The sequence below is a fragment of the Plectrocnemia conspersa genome, unplaced genomic scaffold, assembly GCF_051122295.1.
Source record: "Plectrocnemia conspersa isolate PC_06_02 unplaced genomic scaffold, ASM5112229v1 ptg000008l, whole genome shotgun sequence".
In the NCBI taxonomy this organism is placed as follows: Eukaryota; Metazoa; Arthropoda; class Insecta; order Trichoptera; family Polycentropodidae; genus Plectrocnemia; species Plectrocnemia conspersa.
Window position 1 is genome coordinate 13,574,525 of NW_028277172.1, and position 23,036 is coordinate 13,597,560.

The 23,036-nt window shown below is 36.2% G+C and overlaps 3 protein-coding genes across 3 annotated transcripts; 2 read left to right on the forward strand and 1 right to left on the reverse strand.

Annotated features, from left to right (window-relative positions):
* The first annotated feature begins 1,648 nt into the window (after positions 1–1,648).
* Positions 1,649–7,057, forward strand: PpD3 (protein phosphatase D3). Its single transcript, XM_088189283.1, has 9 exons — positions 1,649–1,782; positions 2,141–2,382; positions 4,182–4,329; positions 4,398–4,519; positions 4,592–4,862; positions 4,933–5,163; positions 5,228–5,447; positions 5,510–5,591; positions 6,381–7,057. Exons 1-9 carry the CDS (start codon positions 1,680–1,682, stop codon positions 6,438–6,440), a joined length of 1,479 nt encoding a protein of 492 aa, XP_088045409.1. The 5' UTR covers positions 1,649–1,679; the 3' UTR covers positions 6,441–7,057.
* Positions 7,058–8,879: 1,822 nt separating this feature from the next.
* On the reverse strand, positions 8,880–18,470 carry Desi (DM4/DM12 domain-containing protein Desiccate). Its single transcript, XM_088190738.1, has 7 exons — positions 18,357–18,470; positions 18,210–18,267; positions 10,366–10,465; positions 10,107–10,296; positions 9,447–9,612; positions 9,196–9,382; positions 8,880–9,133 (listed from the first exon to the last, which is right to left on the reverse strand). The coding sequence occupies exons 3-7, from the start codon at positions 10,449–10,451 to the stop codon at positions 8,977–8,979; spliced, it is 786 nt and encodes a 261-aa protein (XP_088046864.1). The 5' UTR covers positions 10,452–10,465; positions 18,210–18,267; positions 18,357–18,470; the 3' UTR covers positions 8,880–8,976.
* LOC148233046 (uncharacterized) lies at positions 14,477–19,351 on the forward strand. Its single transcript, XM_088190739.1, has 5 exons — positions 14,477–15,626; positions 15,694–15,771; positions 15,834–15,972; positions 16,032–16,206; positions 16,271–19,351. Exons 1-5 carry the CDS (start codon positions 15,378–15,380, stop codon positions 16,434–16,436), a joined length of 807 nt encoding a protein of 268 aa, XP_088046865.1. The 5' UTR covers positions 14,477–15,377; the 3' UTR covers positions 16,437–19,351.
* Positions 19,352–23,036: the final 3,685 nt, after the last annotated feature.

Consider the following 23,036-nt stretch of genomic DNA (forward strand, 5'->3'; position numbering starts at 1 on the left):
CTATGAAACAGCCTGAAGGTCCTCTTTGTGTCAGCAATAAGTCAAGTGAAGTCGTGAAAAGAATGGCTAAGCCCTTATTTGAATCTGGTCCTAATATCACTGGTGATAATTGGTTCATCGGTGATTTAAAAAAATAGAAGCTGTCCTATGTTGGAACTGTCCGCAAAACTAAAAGACAGTTGCCCACACCAAATGTTTCGGTTAATGGAAAGAAACAATACACCAGCATGTTTGGTTTCAGTGATGGGAAGACTTTGGAGTCTTATGTTCCGTAAGTAAAGAGGAACGTGATTTATGTGTCTTCACTTTATGCCAATAATGTCATCGATCCTGAATCCGGAGAGCAAAAAAAGCCAGAGATGATAACTTTCCACAATTCCACCAAGGGGAGCGTTGCTACTGCAGACCATATATGCATTACTTACAGCGTGAGCCGAAACGTCAAGTGTTGGCCAATGGTGATATTTTTCACAATGCCGAATTTGAGTGCTATCAATTCTCAAGTTATAAACCCCAGCATCAACTGGAACCATTGCGTAGAAGAGGTTTCCTAAAAACGTTGGTCAACCAACTAATAGTTGGAGAAGTGTGAAAACAGTTAGAATCTCCACCTGTCTCCAAATGCGACTGAAAATATTTATTCCCATTGATGATTTTCGAAAAAACTCACCCCCTTCAGCATCCAAAAGACGTAGATGCTCAATCTGAACCACAGAAACGGGTTTCAGAAGGATGACAAATTATGAATGTAAAAGATTTCACACCGCAATCTACCTGGCTCATGCAAATATGGTCTGCGGAACGCAGTGGCGTAGCAAGGGTATGTGCCGCCCAGGGCGATCCTTAAAATTGCCGCCCCCCCCCCCATACAATTTTTTCAGGGTCATAAAATCAGCATTTCTTAAAATAATAAATTAGTTATTATTAAGATCTTGTTATTCGTGGATTTATATATGTTTTAGTGCATTCAGGGTTAAGAACCACACTAGACGATCCCATCGCGAATATGCCGCCCCCAAGCAAGTGCCGCCCGGGGCGGCCCGCCCCCTCCGCCCCACCATAGCTACGCCACTGGCGGAACGTGCTGTACTGTGTTAATATATCCCTATTCTGCTGAACTGTAGCCATCTCGTCTTCTGAACCCTGCACTACAATAAAACAATTTTTTATCAAACATTCAACTAACAATTTAAGTCAATCTTGTTAGTAGATCGGAAATTTTAATATTTTTTTTTTAATTTTCTGGAAAATAAATTCGTTCTATTTTGCAACAAATTTTTTTTTTCAAATAGCTCCTCGAAGGTCAGTGATTACTTTTATAATACTAAAATTTAATTTAATGTATATTAATTACGATTGTTTTACCTTCGCCTGACAGGCGCATTTCGCCCGAACTCACCGGTGCCAATATTGTGTCCGACGTGGGGTTAGATATGTTGAATTAGAGTTTTCTGATCATTGCTGAACTGAATTTAATTTTATGTGTTTAATAGGACATTATTTTTATTCTCCCATTTATTAAAACATTGTATTAAAACACATTGTATCTTCCGCAATGCAATTAAATTTTCAACGCTGGCAGCACCGAGCACTCACATGTTTTATGTTGGCGGCGCTGCAGTTGAGTTTGTTTTGTTGGTATCGCTTCATTCGCCGCAGGTTTTCGGAGTGCGATCAACATGTCTGAAGAGCGCGTAGGAGGTGAAGCGACCGATGCGGTTATTCAGCAGAACAAGGAGGAGGCGGAGATTCTGAAAAATGACGCCAACGAGCTGTTCAAAAGTAACACACACATAACCTCAAAATGTCATCTGACGCCGAACCTCCTAACCTCCATTGTTCCCTACAATTAACATAACAAATCCAATCCATGTTTATTATCAATTTTTACTAAGCATTTCATCACAAATCATATTACAAAACGATGCATCTATACTTAATGGTCATTAAATGCTCAATTTAGTTATATCACACATCAAACAATGCTTCTATGATAGCAAGTAGAGGTTTCTCTATGACATGCACGTGTAGTACACCTTAAATATTCATATTTATATAAAACGATGATCGGCTTGCATGGATTAACTCCTGTTGCAGCTAGCATTTATCATGTTTTAATTGATTTTAATATTTTTTTCAGATCAACACTACGACGAGGCGATTACCTTATATAGCAAATGTATAGAATTGGACCCGATGAATGCTGTTTATTACGCTAATAGAAGCATTTCTTACCTTAGAATGGAATGCTTCGGATACGCATTAACAGATGCGTCCAACGCCATAAAATTCAATAGAACCTACTTAAAAGGGTACTATCGAAGGGCCGCCGCTCATATGTCGCTCGGCAAATTCAAATTAGCACTAAAAGATTTTGAATATGTATGTTCATGTATCTTTAAAATATAAAATAGTCTTCAATGCCCCAAATATATTTCTTTTTTAATTATATAAATCTAAAATGTATTCAAAACAATGAATTAAAAAATTCATTTTTTTATTTCAATATAATTTTAAAGAATCTCGTGAACAATATGTTATTAAATTTCAAGATTCTTTGTGATAAATACCGTAAGTCCTCTACTTAGGTGATTAACTGCATCTGAATGTTTTCAGGTAAATAGAAGAAAACTTAAATTCGGGCAATTTTCAACACAATTTTCATAGTTTCAAAGGATATGTTAAAATTAAATATTCCTACACACATACATTTAAGACAATGGAATATAAAATAAACTATTATTCAAATAAGTACATATTAGAAAAAAACATACATGTATTTTTAGTTTCTAGTTAAATGTATGTAATATTGTCCTTGTGGCCCTTTTCTTCATAAATTAACGTATGGCATGCAGTAGCATCATTCAATGCTTTTAACATGTTCGTAAATTCTTCTAGGCCATATTTAAATATTAAGCCATCTTGGTTAAAAATTGCTTTGATCGGTTATTTTTATTACTGTTCTTCCGAAAAAAGTATTCTTTTCTTTTGTCCTCAAGTTCATCAGAACTTAACTCATTTACGTTATAAACGAAATCGTCTTTCAGATTTAGATCTAATTCTTTGGTCATTCCATCTAGTTTGTTAATAATATCTTCAGTTGGCATACTAACTCTGACCAACTGAGTAGTGAGGTTATTCCATATGTTATCCATCGTAGATATAGAAATTTTATTCCAAGCATTAACAATATCTTTAACAGCTTTATAAATGTCGTACTCCCCAGAATTGCGCTAACAATTTGACATTCTGTCCATAGACAATACTTTTCAATCTATGTAATACATCCATTGGTTGTATTCAGAGGAAGGAAAATTATTTTTATGTTTTCATTATTATTACATGACATGACTAGTGCATTTTCAACTAACAATAAAATATTAAATGGTAGGTTTTTGTATTTGCAATTTTTTTTCTACCTATTACCGATGCTCTTCATTTAGATTTCCATGTAACGGCTAGCAATGTTTTTGTTGTGGTAAATTAGATTTGGTTTGATTTTGCAATCTCAAGCTGCATTTTCACCAAGTATCTTTTGATACTGTGAAAAAATTTCTTTGTCGAAATATGTATGACTGGATTTAAATTTGTTTTCTTTGACTCCTGTTATCCAAACTTTGGTATCGTGTTAGATTCGCAACAATACAAAGCACGGTGAAATTAAAAAAATACAAATTCGACTTAGTCAAGGACTCACTGTATTACAAAACTACATTCGACTTTTTTCTATGAACAAACTTTTTTCTCTTACTGCCAGAAAATTTTAATTTAGTCATCAACCAAAAGCATTTGTAATTGTTAGTCTTTATCATTTTTGAAATCACAAATTTCATGAAATTCATTCATTTTTAAGACCTGTCGATTTTAGTGAACACTCTTGCTCTATAAATATTGATATTATTGACAAAAATATCTCCAACCGATTAAAATCACTAATCTTAGACTCCAATGTTGTTCAGTTCTAACTGTGGAATAAGTCCTTTACTTTTTCCATGTCCGGTAATTAACCACAAGTTGTATAAACTCATTTTAACTAGAGCATTAAAGGACTATAACTGGATTTAAAACTATGTGTAGGAAAGACGAGTTAAATTTAAAAAGATACTTATTTCATTTGGGGTGCTGAAGACTTAAATAATACTGCATCCGTACAAATAGTTACTTCATTGATTTTTTTTTAGATTACAAAGCTGCGTCCTAACGACGATAGTGTCTCTAATAGGTATTTAGAGTGTCAGAAAATCGTCACGAAAATGAACTTCGAGAAGGCAATTGCGGGAGACCAAAAACACAAGTCAATACTTGACACTTTAAATTTAGAAGCAATGAGTCAGTATTTTATTAATAATTCAATCAAAATATATCTGATCATAACTATATTTTCATTTAATTGACAGCAATCGAAGATAAATACGACGGACCTAAGCTAGAGAATGAAAAAGTCACACTCGAATTCGTCAAAGAACTGATGGAGACGTACAAGTCCCAGAAAAAGTTGCACAGGAGATATGCTTACAAAGTCGATCGTCGTTCAATGCAAATTTATATGACATTTATTGTATTTTTTATATATATTTTATTTAATTTACAGATTCTGGTAGATATCAAAGCCTACTTCGAAAAACAACCGTCGTTAGTGAACGTCACAATACCTCCCAAGAACAAGTTTACCGTTTGCGGAGATATTCACGGTCAGTTTTATGACCTGATGAACATTTTCCATCTGAACGGTTTGCCTTCATCAACGAATCCTTATCTGTTCAACGGCGATTTTGTCGACAGAGGATCATTCAGCGTTGAATGCATTTTCACATTATTTAGCTTCAAACTTTTGTATCCGGATCACTTTTTCATGTCTAGAGGTAAATACTATTTCTAAATTGCTATTTCTCTACGATAGTACATTACTCACGAATTTAATTATTTATTTAGGAAATCATGAATCGTCAACGATGAACCAAATGTACGGCTTTGAAGGAGAAGTAAAGGCTAAATATTCCGAAGTGATGGCCGAATTGTTTACAGAAGTGTACAACTGGTTACCGCTAGCTCACTGTTTGAATAACAAAGTATTAGTCATGCACGGTGGGTTGTTTTCGGAAGACAACGTCACCCTGAAAGATATAGCGTCGATCGATAGAAACAGACAGCCTCCCGCCGAAGGTTAGTCAAACTTTTTTATCTAATTCGGTCTTAAATATTAATTATTTTATTCATTATCTTTTAGGTATTATGTGTGAATTGCTGTGGTCTGATCCACAACCGGGTATTGGCCGAGCGCCCAGTAAAAGAGGAGTTGGCTGTCATTTCGGACCAGACATAACCGAAAACTTCTTAAAGCTGAACAATTTGCAATACATAATCAGAAGTCACGAGGTAAAGAATGAAGGTTATGAAGTGACGCACAATGGAAAGTGTATCACTGTGTTTTCAGCGCCCAATTATTGGTAAGATTTACTTTTAAATAAATGATTGCTCTAGTAATAATATATTTCATATTGCTTTACAGCGATAGCATGGATAATAAAGGAGCATTTATTACTATGACTGGCGAGGATTTGACTCCTAAGTTTACGTCTTATGAGGCCGTGGTTAGTATATTTGTATTGCTTTATAAATCATATCAGTTTTTCAACTTATTGTGGTACACTTATCATAATAAGTATTTTGATAAGCGAAGTATTATCAAATATGCGGTCAATTCGAAAAATTCCTGAACTTATTTATCACATGTTTACTTCTAATAACTGTAAATAGGCGTTTTTTGATATAATAGCAAGTCTTCAATATTTACTTTTTTTGAAGTTCAATACAGAAATACCTACTAGTATTAATACTTATAATGTTTTTTTTTTAGTACAAAATAAATAACTTTCTGTAGATAAAATGTAGATGTTCACATAGTTTCACACGGCTGACGAACTACATTTTATGTCAATCACACCATGTTTTCTAATAAGTGTACAAGAGAAATATGTTTTGCATCCTCCGTTCTTGAAATATTATATAAAGACATTCCGTGTAGCAAAAATGTTAACTTGATGAATGCACAAGTTTTATGAAGAAGAAAAAATGATTTTGTCATAAATTCCTTAACACTAAAAATATGTTCAAATATTTTTTTAGTACTGTAAGCATTATCAAGTTCGATGCTGCTATATACTCATGAAACTCAACCATTTAGTTAATGCTAAACTCGTAAATAGAATGATGAGACTAATAATAAAATAAGATAAACTGTGGGATATTTATAAATGTTAGGGCAAATTCCACAAGCCTCAATTCGATTACCATTACTTTGAGTCAATAATTTAGAAGCTTTTAAAAAATTTGATTAATCAATATATTTTATTATACTAATCTAAATATAATTGTTTCAGCCTCATCCTGACGTTAAACCAATGGCGTTCGCAAGTCCGCTGTTGAACCTATTGGGTTAACAACATTCGTCTTAATTTCTACGTTTTATACACCTATGAGCTGATCTAACTACACCTTGGATTTTTATGCAAAAACATATCACGTCCTCGAACGAACAAAGGTGTTATAATCGATGCGAATAGCTAAAAATACGAATAATAAGAAAAGTAAGTAATGCAATTCATTCGGCTTTCACTCTGCGCTACATTTTATTAGATGAATTTGTATCAAACACCATTCCAAGCGTCGGTTTTTGCTTCTTTCCAAGATCAGTTTTGTGTAGTCTGAAAGGTGATGAATTAATCACCTCTTATTGTTTTTAATATAATAATTAAAACGTTTTCTAAATTAGTATTACCGAATTTTTATGAAGACATGTGATTGAAGCAAAAATATTGAAGTACAATAAATTAGTTATATTTCGCATTTTATTAATTATTTGTGTAAATCGAGGTTTCTTTGGCAATTGTGCGGGTAAAGATATCTCGCCAATGAATGGATTATGGTTGGACTAGAAACCTCGATGTGAATGCATAGTGAACAATCATTTGAACAATTTCCAATAGTCGAATTGTATAATAAGAAATAATGAAATGTATTTTATATATGTACATTGTAATAAATTTGCTCCGGATAAGTTATTTTGTTTTATTGTAAAATTACATATCCGTGTGTCTAACCAATTGCACCGTTTACTACATGGTTATTGAAACGACCATTTCAAATATTAAAAGGAAATAAACAACTCGCTAGACAAGGTTTAACTCAATACCACAATTGTGTAATACTCTGAGATTTCAGACTACTTTAACCACTCGTAAGCAGCAGAAAAACTACCCCTTTGTGCGTAAAAACCACACATCTACACCTTGCATTAATGATGTTCGAAAGTTACACTTCAAGACGTGAACAAATTTCGTTTATTGACTAATCAAGCGATGCAACTGGCCCACCAACATCCGCATCCATGATTGAGAGTATAAAAGATGTAATACTTTGTCACACCTAAAGATGATCAAACGATTCGAGATAGCAGGTGATCAGAGTCATGCTAAGACAGCATTGCTAGAGACATCAGCGGATCGTCCAGAGGACATCGCGATGACAATCTCAGCTTCTCCATTAAGCACTCAGTCTACGGAATACAACTCGACAATTGTACTTATTTGAATAATCTGTTACCAGCTTTCCCGGTGTCTATTTTAGCTTCAAAGGCACATCCCTTTGGCCTCAAAAACTGAAAGACATAATATTATAAATAGTATGTCATCGTTGATCTGTTATAACATCCAATGTGAAAAATGTTTTTTCTTACCAAATTACTTGATAAAATTTCCATTACGATTTATATCACCCAATATAAAATTTTACATAAATTTATATAAAACTTATGAATATTTTTAGATAAAGTTGTAGAGTTAAGTGAATTCTATCGGTATAAAATTAAATGTGTTTACTCTTGTAACTTTTTGTCACTTGGTCTCCGAATCGTCTAGAATGGTTAAATGCTTAAATTTTGGTGGATTCTTATTTGGACTAGCTGTGACATGAAATAGAAAGCGACGACTTCCTCAGTGATTTTGGTTAATATTTGGCTTGGTACAAGCTCGGCTGAACTGAGTGGTAGAAAAGTTCTGAATGAAAGTTTCTAACCTAAATGAATCCAATACGTCTTATTTAAGCTTATATATCTTTTAGATATAGGGTAATTCCTTCGTCTTGAGATTGAAAGTCGCTGTTATTTACATTATCAGGAATAATAAACACATGATGATGTTTGATTCTCAGCAAAATACCGTCAAAAGAATCCATTCAATGTGAGTGTTTTAAAGTTTTAATTTTGTTGTTAATAAGAAAAACGCCTATGTAGTAACAATATTTTTTAGTTAGTTATAAATTAAATATTTCGTTACCAAGTTTTTTGTACCATACACGACTGAATTAACATATTTTTATTATACACTGTTCTAGGTAGGAATCCGACCATACTCATCATTTAAAGACGACTATTTCAGCCTTACTGTTAGCTTTGTGATATATACAAATAATCATTTAATTTTATATTGGTAGCAGATTTTTTGTCTGACTTTATGAACTATGTCTTTTTCTGCATTTAGTATGTGTATACACGGATGCAACGAAAATATATCACACTTCTAAGGCTTATATCTTCAAAACTAATATTTGTAGATTAATAAATAATGCATTATTTGCTAGCTTATATAGTCCTATTTATAACCTATACTTTCACTTCTTAACCCATTATACGGTAACGTTTTAAAGACAATTTTGTTTCAAGGTGTAAATAATAATAGCGATGACTCACATTCTAACGCGCACATATGTATATGATAAATTTAAATTAAATAAGAACAAGTTTTTTTATTAAATACACACAATTTTATTAAATTGTTTATAAGTTAATACCTAATAAAAGCATGTTTTAAATAAATAAGAGCTGCCACTATTGATATGCTCAAAAATAATAAATATTTTTCTGTATTACACATTAAAATAGATTTTATGCAATACAATAGCGTCTGATATTACATGGTGTTATGATGGTATTACATTTGAAAGCACCTTCATAACTGTTTGCTTATCTAATTTACATCTAGAATACAAAGATTGACAATCTGTGTTAATATCTTTTCCAGCTTCCAATGCTTGCTTCATTGCAGTACCGTCCAGCATATAAGAGATGAGCGAGTTACTATAAAACAATATTAAGCATAAAAACAGTTATATACATAAAATTATTTAAGAAAAACTTACTCTGAAATGGTAGATATAAAACTATCAACATCAGTACCATTTCCTACAGCCATGTTATCTAAAGCTGATTGAACATAAGAACATGCTACTCTCTGAACACACGATGACGAATCCACGTTGTTTCTTTCCAGTGTTTCATCTAATTTTGTCAATAAGGCTGTGAATGAACTAACGTCTGTTTCTACACCTAAACATAGAAAATGAATTAAATTATGGCTAAGATGATTTTATAGTTAATGTTGATAGCATACTTCTTCCGTATCCACCGCCATACGAATATGAAAATGCAGATACTAGTTTTGGTAATATGAGGACAGCTCCTAATCCAATCAAAGAACCTAATAAGACTCCTCCCAGATCAATCTTCATTGGACCGTATATGCTTGGTGGACCACCACCAGCCGATGGATATGCACCCTATAAATTAAAAAAAAATAGTACTAGCTCATCAGAATTTGGAGAGTCAAACTATGATAAAAATGAAAGCCATTATCTTAGTCACGAATTTCATGAAACAGATGATCGCTTTAAAGCACTAATAATAGCACAAAACACTAAAAAAAAGCATTCATTAAGAACAACAAAATTATTCGAGCATAAGTGTTTCGTAAATGGTAAATGCTATAGAAGAAAGAAAACGTAAGAAAGTTCATCCAGTTATAAAAAGCTTTTCACATTTTATATTGATGCTCATATTACATCAATCAATAAAAATGACTCAAAATATGATTTCAAAATTATAGCACCATATTAATAGGCACAAATAATAACTACTACTACTGGTGGTTTATTTCAAATGGATTTGTTTAGCAATAGACCTTCAGATGATTTGTAGTGCTGTAGAAATGTTTCTGGGACGCTTAAAGATTGATAGTCTTTTTCCAAAAATAAATTATTGAACCAAATATTACCTGAACACCGCTACCTCCGTAAGCAGTTATTCCAAAGCGTTGGGTCCTTTGTTCTGGAGAGCCTCCAATCGAATTGCTACTCTCAACTGAAGAATCGAATTTTTCCAATGTGTTCTCGACCCTTTCGGAAGCTTCTGCTGTCTGGTCGTCTACTCTGTAGTATCTGGAGTGCGGATGAAATCCTTCATAACTAAAATAATATATCAATTTAATCAATTCTTAATATACATTGAACATCTTTCTTAAAAAAGTAAACTACCTGGATGGATGACTATTGGCTACAGCTTCAACAGTAGCATACAAACACAAAAGCGCCACCCCAACAGCTCGAACCTTTGATGCCATTTCAACTGCTTCTCCTGTGATTTCAGACTCGGAACTGAGCGATACTCTTCAGGTCGCATTTTTATATACGCGCATCTTTATTGACGTAGTCACGCTAGTGATCTATTACAATGCCGAGAAGAAAATACAGTGGCGAATGAGGTAACCCGCTGGCGTAACGATAACGACACATCATCATTGTTCGCGACAATTTAGAAGCAGGTAGCTTTTCCTTTCGTCCGGAGCCAATGTTGCGCCTGTTTGTTTATAATTTCACTTTTGCCGATGGTATCTGCGCAATGTGCACTCTTTGGATACAATGGGACGAGTTCTGCGCTGGTGAGCGCTAAACGGTAGACTGAAATTTAGGTTTCCTGATGTCTTACAGCCTTTGACTGCTAATCGTTGCGATTCATAAGTATCAACTCAATTGCGATCTGAGGTGAGAAGATTCGAATTATATACTAAAATCTCACATTTAATTTACCCATTATTCCATGATTACAAATTGTATAGTTTTATCGTCTACAAATTATCCATATAACCGTAAAGATGGCGCAAAAGTTAAAAGCATTACCCAAAAATTAAGTAAAATGCTGAACTTTTTATTAAAGGCATAATTATTTATTTTGCTACACAATAGTATAATAACTGAAAACTATATTATTAAACAGAAAATACATATGTCTGTCTGTCACAGAAACTATCCATAAACGGCAAACAGTAGCGACGTGACTTTTGCACTTGTTATTCTATCTTGCATTTCAACTGTGCTATTTTCAACTTTAAAGTTTTATTTATTAAAGATTACATGCTACTGCAATACGTACTAATGAAACTGAACAACGACCTGCTGACGACCTATTGCATGCTACTAGATACGTACAATAAAATTAATTTGTAATAATAGGATGAATAAAATTAATTATAATGTTTGAAAAATGAGTTTGAATCTATTCTGAATACAGAAAAGACGACTTACAATAGAGATTGCGACAAAATAAGTTTATATGGAATACTCTTTAGACGAAGACTGGCACAATATACTAAAGATAAAATGTTAGATCGAGAAAGACAGGACATTTTACAATATAAAGAAGGTTAGAAGGTTAGGCTTATTTTTGAGAATGATAATAATACAGTTTTATGTACCCCCTTTTCGGAAGTAAAAAATGTGGAAGTGATCTAGCAAATGAAGTAAGATCAAAAATTAATTCAGACCATAAGAATATGAAAACTCTTTTACTTAGGTCACATAATGCGTCATTCCGAAAATATTAACTATTATACCTTATAGTTCAATGCAAGATACTAGTTAACAAGAGACCAAGGTGGGGCAGAATACAGAGCGATTTAAAAAAGGCTGTAAAAAAAGACAATCAATTTTTCTAAATATTATTTTCACCATCTAAAGCTAAATAAAATAGCATTAAAGATAAGTAAGTATGAAAATGAAAAAATAACTAATTTTTAAAAATAGCTCTGGTAAGTCTTACCCTGGACTCAAGCAAGTTCATGTTAGATCCTTTCTTTCAGGACTTTAATTGTTCACGGTGCATTACCCTGATACTCTGTACTCTTCAGGTAACACCACAAGAAAAAATCGTACGTTGTGAGGTCCAGTGAACACTCGCAGTAGAACCATGCGATATCCCCATTTCGAGAAATCACGTGATTGGTAAATAAGCCATTAACAATATTCATGTTTACTCCCTTGAATTAATTAAAACGAGGACATTTTTTCAACAGGACAGAGCAATCTTCCACGCAACTTTTTTTACACCCTTTTCAAAATCGCTCTTTTTTCTGCCCCACCTGTATAAAGAATATTTTTCTGAATAACTTATCCTAGTGGTTTAAAAACAGCACTACGTCCTTATTTAGATAAATGTAACTGGAATGACTGTTAATGTCTGACAACGGATGAAGCAAATTAAAAAAATATATATCGTGTTGCAATAATCAGATATCAACGAGAGCTAGCAATAACACTCCGTTCCAGTCTGCAAAGCTGCTAAGTAATGTCGACTTTTTGTCCATACTACGGCAGTTGCTAATATTTTTTAATTAAATAATTATAAACGCTACAATATTTAAAAAATCAATAAGCAAAATTTATTAGATTTCACTTCAATATATTCTTGAAAAATAATAGATTTTACATAATTTTTGATATAAAATGTAAGAGTTTTAAGCTATACGAGAAAAAAATATTCATTTTAATAAATTACAGTGATATTTTCTTCAAATGAATAGTTTTATGAAAAATTATTTAATTTCTCGATAATCATCAGAGACTAGTAAATAATTTAATTAATCAATAATTTTGCAGTGGGATTCACTTTAACAGTTAATTGAAAAAAAAAAGACAAATGAATTTAACCTATGAATATTACTTTTTGGAAATAATTTTGCAATCATGCTTGTATACGTTACATACGAAACTTCAAAAATTTCTTTAATGTAAACAAAATTACTCGATATAAATTTTTACTGATGAAAATTCTGTACTGAGACTCATAATATTTCCTAGTTTTGACGTACTACTAAAACTTGTGTTTTAATATGATTGTTGGTAGATAAAAGGTGAATATCGTTACTTCATTAGAATAAAGCTTTATAAATAAAATCATATATCTGTCAATATAAAATATAATATGCTCTATACGACATTCTCTTATGGTAGCTCAACCGTTAAATGACGTCTGCGAAAAATATTTCAAAATGCTTGGTTTTGTTATGAGAAACACGTTTCATTTAGACAATTCGTCAGTTAATCGTATCTATGACAATTTAGTTCGCAGGATCTATAATTTGGAGTATTCGAATAACCAGATACTCCCTCTTAATTGAAAAAGTGCAAAAAAGGTTCTTGAGATACCTCTATATTAGGATATTTAGTTATTATCCGTATTCTAGTAACGATCGCGTCTTCTTCTGATTGGATCCAGGACGTCCGCACTAGCCAAATTGCCTATGGCTGTCACCATCCAGATCCTTAATACGCTGGCATTGCACATTGCTATAGTTAATGTCAAAATAATGTATTTTATATATTAACTCACTAACCTATGTACATGTAAACATGTTTGTTTGATGGTAATTTACGTATTTTAATTTAATTAGTATTCTTTAAAAAATATGTTTTGCAATTATCGATGGGGGCTTCAAAATCAGATGGCCGTGAAAACGCCAATGGCGCCTAAAATGACGACTTGATTGCTATATTGATTAATTATAAGTAAAATATCTATAGAATTGTGTGCATTCAACGTCAGAACTTTCACTTACCGGTTTCAGAACAACGTGAAAAATGACAATGAAGTGAAGCTGTATTTTTCTCTAATTACTTGAATTACAATAAACGGAAAAATATTAGTTACTGTAATCGCGGAAATGTTCGCATATGACGGATATTTCCATTTTTGCTGTCAACCTACAATGGGCTGAAGTGTCGAGTGAAGTCGTTCAATCAAGAGATCGTATCTCTCAACTAGGTAGACAAAGAGAATTTTGGATAAAAATGAGCTGACCCGACAGAAGTACATCAGTTTGCCTTGAAACGTGCACCGCGAAGTACGCGTCTTTGAACTTGGCCGCGAACGTTAATAAATAATCTATTAATCACCTAATAAATTAAGTAAATCGATTAATAATACATAAATACTTTAAAAAAGAATAATACAAAATGTTTAAAACATATAAATTGTTTTCTATAAATATAATTCAGGGCGATACATAATTAATTATTGGAATTTCAGAAGTATTTAATTACCATAAAATTAATCATTTTAAAATAATTACCTTTATTTACTTGTGTTACTAAATTTAATATTGACTAAGAAATACTGTGCCTCATCTTCTTGATTATTATTATTCTTTTAGAAGTAAAATTATTTCATTGCTGATACCAACTGTTTTACATCAAAAGTGTATGTGTCGATTAAAATAATACAATAAATATATTAAACAATGTTTAACACTTCTTGATTAAAAACAAAAACAAAATTAATATTTATACTGAATAGACAAATGAATAAATTACTTTATAAGAATAGCACATAGAATATAATCAATGTGTATTACTCAAATATAAATGATTATATAATTCTATAGGAAGTGTAGATGTGCATTAGATCGCGCTGCATAAACTATTTCATATGAAACTCTACCAAATACAGCAGTGTAATTAATTATATTTGGCACTATTTTTTAATTCTTTGTCACAAAAATAATTATTAGAAAATAGATTTACACTACGTGTGAAAAATCACATTTTATAAATGGTGTATATTTTATGCTAGGCCATTTTTAATACGTTTTTCGTAACAGTTACTGATTTTGGCCTGAATATTGTTTATAAGCTGTTGAAGCTTAACATAAATATTTTCCGTTCAGGACTCCAACTTGTCCAGAAAATCCTCGTGTTGATGTACTCGGGTCCTATTTAAAAGTATCCTTAACACACTCGACCGTGGCTTCGTTCCTAGCAAAGCGGGGTCTGGCAGTTCGTAAAACGTCACTTAAAAACCCTTATTCCTCAAAATAACCAATCAAACGTCTAGTCATTGCTTTGCTTAGATAATCGTTTACGCAGTAATGGCGTTGATATGTTCGTAGAGTTAAAATTATTGTAAAATTTTACAATTTGTGGTTGTTGTTCGGTCGCAACATTTTGCATAGTTAAAATCTAAATTTTTTTTTATAAAATATGAAAAAAATAATAAAAAAAAAATGTTTTTTATAAAGTCATTAAATATTGCAACCTAATTATGACTTTTGTATTTCAGAATCCATAAAAGACACAAATATAATGTTTCATTTAGGTATAATCGCTGTCGTTGTTTCGCCTTAGACACAATCATTATCCGCGCGATTTATAACAATGGAAAACACTTTATGTGCAACAAGTCATAATTCGTCTATTGTTTATATAGTTTCTAAAGTATGTTAACGTCACATTTTATTACAGATTATCAAATTTTCGAAATGCCGAAATATAAAAATGTTCAAGTAAATCGCACCTTCCTGATTGGATGTTTATGCCTTACTATATTTGGAGCTACACAAGCCATAAACAACGCCACAAGCAGCTACATGCTCCTAGACGACGAGCAGATATTAAAGGGAAGATTTATAGGGGGTAATAGAAAACCAAGATTTTTAACTTTTCACACGACTGACAACGATATTGCTGTAAGAAGAGTTTATATATAATATAAATATATATTGAACCATTATACTAATTATCCTACAATTTCAGGTAGAAATGCAGCTTTCAGTGCCCTTTTTAACGATTCCTGTAAAAAAGACCATAGACGGAACGTCAGGATTAATGAATGTAAATTAAATTTTTACATAATTATATTTAATAGTTGTAAAGCCTTATTATTTTGTATATAGAAGTTCCAAGGGGCTAATCTAAATTTGGGCGCAATAGGATTAGCAGGAGCTGCCATATTTGCTTCAGCGTTTATATTACCTTCCGTATTAAAAATGTTGTCAGTCGAACACGTTTCAAGAATGAGCAGTTTTGCAAGGGGTAATATTTTTTATAATTTAAATATTGGAATAGCTGTGATATTTTGCTTATACGTTTAGCTTTCAATGATAACAACCAGTGGTTGGATCGTTTAGAACGCGAATTACAAATTCGCGGAATCCCCCCTAAGGATTGCACAGGAAGAGCTCTTTGCCAGTTAGTGCAACACTCCAACGATGCTTTCACAAAAGGAGAACCCGACAGCTCTAATAAAATTATTATTGGATTAACGAGGTATTGTTTTAAGTTGTATTTATAAATATTATTATTTATTATTATTATTATTATTTTGTTTTAGCAATGAATGGTTCTTAAACATGATAAAAAACACAGTCTTTCAAGAGGCGATTGCATATGGATATGCTGATAAAGACTGTTCGAGTATTTATTCGGAGTGCAAAATAAGTCAAAAAACTTTTCAGGATGTTATTAGGAAAATATCTGGAATTTTATTTAGCTCTTAAATTTTTGTATAATTACTCTTTACTTACAAAAAATGTTCCTATTTATTTAAATGTGTATTAAAAATAAATATATATTTGTGTTATTGCTAAAATAATATTTTTTATGTTGAAAAACGCTGCCAGAAACGTTTCGGTTCAGATTTAAAAATATTTTTTGTATTGAATTACAATGTTTTTACTGTCATTACAAAGTTTTCTGCGCCTTACAGAAACGTAATTGCTTAATTACGAAAGCATACTTATTTATTGTAAATCTAGCAACATAACAGTCGTTAGTCCGAATTCGATTTTATTTGAGTTATTCATCTGTGAGATTAGGAAAATCTAGGACAACCTAATATATGATGATCAATCAGAAAAATTGTAACAAAGCTTTAGCTGCAGCGAACGTGAAACTAGCCCAACTATGTATTATTATGATACACTAAACCGCTTCTCAGAACCAGTTATGTACATAGTTTTGCTTCTGAGAACTCACTTCCCTCGGCCAGATGCCAGATAGCACACGAGACACAGTCAGAAGTAGTGGTTAAGTAATCTTTCACTGCGCACCAGAATGAGGACGTCAAAGAGTCAACTTATTCATAAAATCGCCCAAATAGTAACAAACAGGTGTCTGAACGATGTAGTTCTATAAGCTCCTTTTAAAAATGTTAATTGATGTTATATATGTTTTACGCCGACGAGGAAAAAAATGTTCTTAGAAAGTCTAATGCACACAAATCAATTAGATTTAAGACATTCAAAAGTAATATCGTCGCAACAATTATGGCAGGTCCCGACACATGCTGAAAGCACGACAAATTGTTTTCCTTTTAACTACTTTCTAAAACAAAATTTGAGATTTGTATATTACTAATTGTTATGAAAATAAAAATTTAACGCGTAGTATAGCAGAACTACCATATTCTTTCTCTAATATCAAGCATCATATATAAATATAATTTATTTTCTACAGAGCTAGCTCTGAGCTCCGATTCACTCGCGTAGGTCCACGCGATTAAAATGAAATTTTAATAAAAAGAGACGTTAATAATAATTTTATCGCAAAATGTAAAACTACAATTCATGTAACGATATTTCATTATCCTAAAAAATACGATAAAATCAAAATTGTGCGAATTTTAGGGTCGGTTTTGCCGTCTCAGACTTTGTGTATCTTTATAAAATTCATATACCTAGACAGAGCCGGCCTCGCGCTCCATCAGAATTCCATCGTTACTTTTGCGTGCGCCTTGGAACCCTTTGTGCAAAAAAAGCAATAACCAGAACAACTTGAATGTGTCATTTCTATGAATCATTCCTTAATATTTGTTTTTGTCGCTATGACAAAACTATGGCCCTTTACGTTAGCTCCTGTGTTTTCTTTTGTCGGTCCATGTTTCGGAAATAATGGGCGTGTGAAATTTGAACATACGTTGATTGCTAGTAGGGATTCGAAAACTTTTTATGTCGAGCACCTTTTTAAAATTAGTAATATTTCTACCAAGGAATAAATTTATTAAGATTCAATAATGAAAATAATCCTTAGGTGCTATATAATATATAGTTCTAGAATGTATTACTTTGATATTGGAAATTACAAACATTTTTTGCAGTCTATGTAAAGTACCTAGTTACTTTGCATGATGTATATACAATTAATTTACTTGAAAAATCAAAATATCGAACTGCTTCATATTAAAATTATTTAAAATTGTATTTAGAATTAAAATACTATATTAGTGTATATTATATTTGATTGAATAAATTTTGAATAAATCGTTACATAACCTTTTTAGCCTTTATTCTTGCGTCAGGTCCTACACTCGCCAGAGCGGGCTCTGATGTACTTGTGTTTGATATTTAAAAAAAAACAATATATAAAACAAACATTTGACTTATGTTTTCATATAATCCTCATTATTTTAAATTATAAACCTCTTCAATATACTTTGGGCGTGCGTACGTCTTGTTGACGTAGCGGTTGACCGCTGACTGACCGCTCACGCTCCGTCACTCGCCTCCCCCTCTCTCGCCCCTCTCGCCCCGCTACAGTACTCCCCTCCAGTGAACTAGCCGTGAGCAGTTCACGATTAAGGCGAACCCAAGACGAAATCCTGCAGGTGGCCGGGTATTCGTAGAGTCCTGGTCGCTCTTGATGTCGTGGGGGGCGGGCTGCGTAGCGTTGCTTGCTCATCCTCGGTTTCCGGGGGTAAAAGGTTGATCTCCGGCTGCAGCGGTGTCAATGAAGTCTCGTTCTATGGGGAAAAGTAGTGTCCCACGTAGCCTTCCTGTGTATCTTCAGGTTGGATGAATGCAGGCTTGACGCGATCTATTGACACTGCAACACTTTTATCCCTGATCTTTAGCATCTAGACCCTTTCCGTACGGGAAAGCACTTCGTAAGGTCCGTCGTAAGTTGGGCTTAACGGAGCTGCAGCTGCATCGCGTCGGACAAACACGGTTTTAGCTGATGCCAGGTTCTTAAAAACAAACGTTGGAGTGCTTCCATGCTGACGAGGATTCTTAGGGCGTAGAGCTGCCATCTTAACACGTAAGTTGTCGACGAAATCTTGCGGTTCGTTGGGCGTAGCTCGAGTGCCCGCTGATACGAACTCCCCTGGCAACGAGAGTGATTGTCCGTATACTAACTCAGTGGTTGATGCTACTAGATCGTCTTTCCATGCCGCCCTGATCCCAAGTAAGACAAGTGGCAGGATTTCCGTCCATTCTTCTCCGTTGTGGCAGGTTATGGCTGCTTTCAGTTGCCGGTGAAAACGTTCCACCATGCCGTTCGCCGCTGGGTGATATGCCGTGGTTCGAATGCAGGCGGCACCCGTCAGACTCGTTAGTTTCCTGAAAAGTGAACTCTCAAATTGCCGGCCTTGATCAGTGGTAATTCTTACCGGCGCGCCAAATCTCGCCACCCAACCGCTGAAGAAAGTCTTGGCAACCGTCTCTGCTGTTATGTCAGCGATGGGGAATGCTTCCGGCCATCTCGTAAAGCGGTCCACGCATGTGAGCAGGTACTTGAAATCCCCAGATATTGGTAGCAGTCCCACTATGTTCACGTTGACATGCTCGAAGCGGTTCTTCGGTGCCTCGAAGGTTCCTAAGGGTGCGTGTATGTGTCTGTTTACCTTAGAACGTTGGCACGGTATGCAGCTTCTAGCCCAGTCACGACACTGTTTCCGCATGCCCGGCCAAAAGTAGCGTTCGGTTACCATCTTGACAGTTGTGTTCGTCCCAGGATGTGCTAATCCGTGTACCGAGTCGAAAACTGACCGCCGGTACTGCTCGGTGATGTACGGGCGCCTCTCGTTGCACCAAATACTTGCACCCGACACGTGCCAAGGTAATCGCTGTAACGGTATTTCGCCTGCTGCTATAAGCTTTCGTAGTTCGTCATCCGTCGATTGAGCTGCGGCCAGGTCGTCAAAATTGATCGCAGCAGTCACAGCCTCCGTTCTTGATAATGCATCTGCGACCGTGTTTTCCTCACCGGGCACGTAATGTATATTCGTCGTAAACTGTCCTATGAAGTCTAGGTGTCGGAATTGGCGCGGCGAGCACTTGTCAGCCTTCTGATCGAGGGCGAACGTCAGCGGGCGGTGGTCGGTGAAGATTGTAAAGTTTCACCCCTCGACCATGTGCCTAAAATAACGCACTGCTTCGTACATAGCCAATAGTTCGCGGTCGTACGTACTGTATTTCCGTTGGGCCGAAGATAATTTCCGAGAGAAGAAAGCTAACGGTTGCCAGCCCCTCATGGAAGTTTTCTGGAGTTTTCTACGTCTGATGCATCGGTGAATATCGCTAGTTTCGCCTTAGGGTCCGGATGGGAGAGTAACGTAGCCTCGGCGACGGCGCGTTTGCAGTTCTCGAACGCACTTTCAGCGGTCGAGTTCCATTCGATCGGCGTCTGGTCATTTTTTTTTTACTCCGGTCAGCAATTGGTTCAGCGGCGCTTACGAATCAGCGGCTTTACGTATGTGTCGCCGATAAAAATTCACCACGCCGAAAAATTCCCGCAATTGCCTGATTGTTCGCGGTTTTGGGAATTCGCTAATGGCCGTCACTTTTTCAGTCACTGGTCGCGTGCCGGCTGCGGATACGCTATGGCCAAGAAACGTTACTTCCGAAGCGGCAAACACACACTTGGACGCGTTGATCAGCACTCCGTGATCCTTCAATCGCGTAAACACTTCGCGCAAATGTCGCTGGTGTTCTTCGACGTCCTGCGAGGCGACTAGAATGTCATCTATGTATGCGTATGCATAATCGAGCCCTCGCAAAACGCCATCGATGAACCGCTGGAAAGTCTGGGCCGCGTTTCGAAGTCCGAATGACATCATAGGGAATTCGAAGAGCCCGAACGGCGTGATAATCGCCGTCTTCTGCACATCTTCGGCTGCCATCAGAATCTGGTGATACGCGCGCACCAGATCTATCGACGAAAATATTCTTTTACCACTTAGCTGGCTTGCGAAGTCTTGAATGTGCGGCACCGGGTAACGGTCTGGTACCGTGCGTGCGTTAAGCGCGCGATAGTCTCCGCACGGGCGCCATTCTCCGTCTTTCTTGGGAACGAGGTGCAAAGGGGACGCCCAGCTGCTCTTCGATGGCCGGGCAATGCCATCACGTACCATCCTGTCGAAAGCGGTTTTCGCCTCCCGCATCTTCCTGGTGTCAAGGCGTCGCGGTTTAGCAGTCACCGGCGGTCTAGGTTCCGTCGTTATGTAGTGGACGGTATCGTGTTTAACGCGAGCGTTTGGCTGTCCGTCGGGTCGGGTTATTTCCGCGAACTCGGTGAGCAGCGCGTGGAACTGCGACCGGTCGGAAACAACATGGACTTCCTCCGCAGCGTTTCGTCCAATGGATCTCCCTTTCGTCGTCGAGCGAGCGGCTCCATCGGTGAGTGTCGCGCGTTTCAAATCTACGATGAGGTGGAAATGCGACAAAAAATCGGCCCCGACGATGGGCCTAGTAACGTCAGCCACAACGAACTTCCATACAAACGCTCTTCCTAACCCAAAGTCTAATTTGAAAGTTCGCTGGCCGTATGTCTTGATTTTGGCTCCATTGGCCGCGAAGAGCTCGTATCTTGTGGGTTCGATGACGTCGGCTGCGCGGCGAGGATAAATCGACACTTCCGAGCCTGTGTCGATCAAGAATCGTCCACCCGATCGATTGTCGCTGACGATTAGGCGGCGAGATATTTCGAGGTCGTTTTACGCCGTTAACGACTCTCGCTGTCGTTTCCCGCCGCTCTTCGGGATTTGTTCCAAGCGCACGGGGGACGGCATCGTCTCGCTGCGCTTCCATGCGTGCGGTGGAACCAGCACAAGTCGTTTCCGTCGGCGTCTGCGCATGCGCGTCGCTCAGCCGCCATCTTGTTTTGCGGTGCGCGCCGTCCGCCACTGCTTGCCGCATCGACGTATTTTTCGCGAGAATCCTCCATCCCCTCTGCGAGCAGTGCGTCGGCCAACTTCGCTGCCATCTCCAGCCTGGCGTCGTCTTTGACTGTCGCGTGCGTCACCAGGAGGCTGAGTACGCTGGCGCGTGCGCGTTCGGGAGTTTCCGAACCCACGTGTCGCTGACCAACTCCGACGGAATCGCGCTTCCGGCGTAAGTTCGCATCTGGCGGAGCAGCTCCGACGGCTTCCTGCCCTCCATCGGCGTCTCTTACATCTTTCGTAGCCGCTCTACGAACGAAGGTGCGAACGCGTCGAGGAGCCGCTTCTTTATCGTCGTGTACGGCAACTCGGAATCTGGCGCGAGTATCAAATCCGCGAACGCAGCGAGTGCCTTTCCGCGCAGTCCGCCAACTAGCACGTCGAATTTTTCGCTCTCGGTAAGCGCTTTCCTAGACCGGAAAACAGCTTCCATCTGCGCGAACCATAATTCACAATTGTCTATGTTAAATGGCGGAAAACCGCCGCTCGCTTCGAACTCCATTCTCGCGTCGCGTCGGGGTCACCAGTTTGGGCGTGCGTACATCTTGTTGACGTAGCGGTTGACCGCTGACTGACCGCTCACGCTCCGTCGCTCGCCTCCCCCTCTCTCGCCCCTCTCGCCCCGCTATAATACATACATACTCTATGTTAAATAAAACAAATTATAATAATTTTATAGTTAATAAAATTTAATTTGTATTCTTTTTCTGTGATTACATTAAGTGTATTATTTTTAACATTTGTAACGAACGGATAAGTTACTAATTATTATTATAAAATCAAATTCTTCGTTCGACTTTCTCTACTTCTTCCTCCCCTAAGCAGGCCCGACAAAAGGGAGGACCGGCCGATGTAAATAGCCTGTGCTGGTCAGCTAAAATAAGGGCCCCTAATAGTTAGCCTGTTAGGGTAAAAAAGTCGCACGGTAAGATATCGACACGGTAAAAATTCCACAGTAAGATTTATAAGGTGAAACGGAAACAGTAAGACATCCGGACAGGGCATCTTATTTGTAGCACATTTTAATGATTTTTAACCAAAAATATTACCATTTTTCTTGTGTCCTGATTTTTAATTAACGGTTTAAAATGATTTTAATTCCTTTCGCAGTATTTACTTATGGTAATCAGATGGTGACGAGTGACAATTAGACACAGATTTG

Bases quoted from the DNA above. Each gene is read 5' to 3' on its own strand.
- PpD3 (XM_088189283.1), top strand. From the start codon at position 1,680: ATGTCTGAAGAGCGCGTAGGAGGTGAAGCGACCGATGCGGTTATTCAG. The intron at 5,164-5,227 runs GTTAGTCAAACT...ATTATCTTTTAG, and splicing joins CAGACAGCCTCCCGCCGAAG to GTATTATGTGTGAATTGCTG. The intron at 5,592-6,380 runs GTTAGTATATTT...TAATTGTTTCAG, and splicing joins TTACGTCTTATGAGGCCGTG to CCTCATCCTGACGTTAAACC.
- Desi (XM_088190738.1), bottom strand. From the start codon at position 10,451: ATGGCATCAAAGGTTCGAGCTGTTGGGGTGGCGCTTTTGTGTTTGTAT. The intron at 9,613-10,106 runs GTAATATTTGGT...TTTAATTTATAG, and splicing joins ACGGAGGTAGCGGTGTTCAG to GGTGCATATCCATCGGCTGG. The intron at 9,134-9,195 runs GTAAGTTTTTCT...ATTGTTTTATAG, and splicing joins TTTATATCTACCATTTCAGA to TAACTCGCTCATCTCTTATA.
- LOC148233046 (XM_088190739.1), top strand. From the start codon at position 15,378: ATGTTAACGTCACATTTTATTACAGATTATCAAATTTTCGAAATGCCG. The intron at 15,772-15,833 runs GTAAATTAAATT...TTTTGTATATAG, and splicing joins GAACGTCAGGATTAATGAAT to AAGTTCCAAGGGGCTAATCT. The intron at 15,973-16,031 runs GTAATATTTTTT...TTATACGTTTAG, and splicing joins AATGAGCAGTTTTGCAAGGG to CTTTCAATGATAACAACCAG.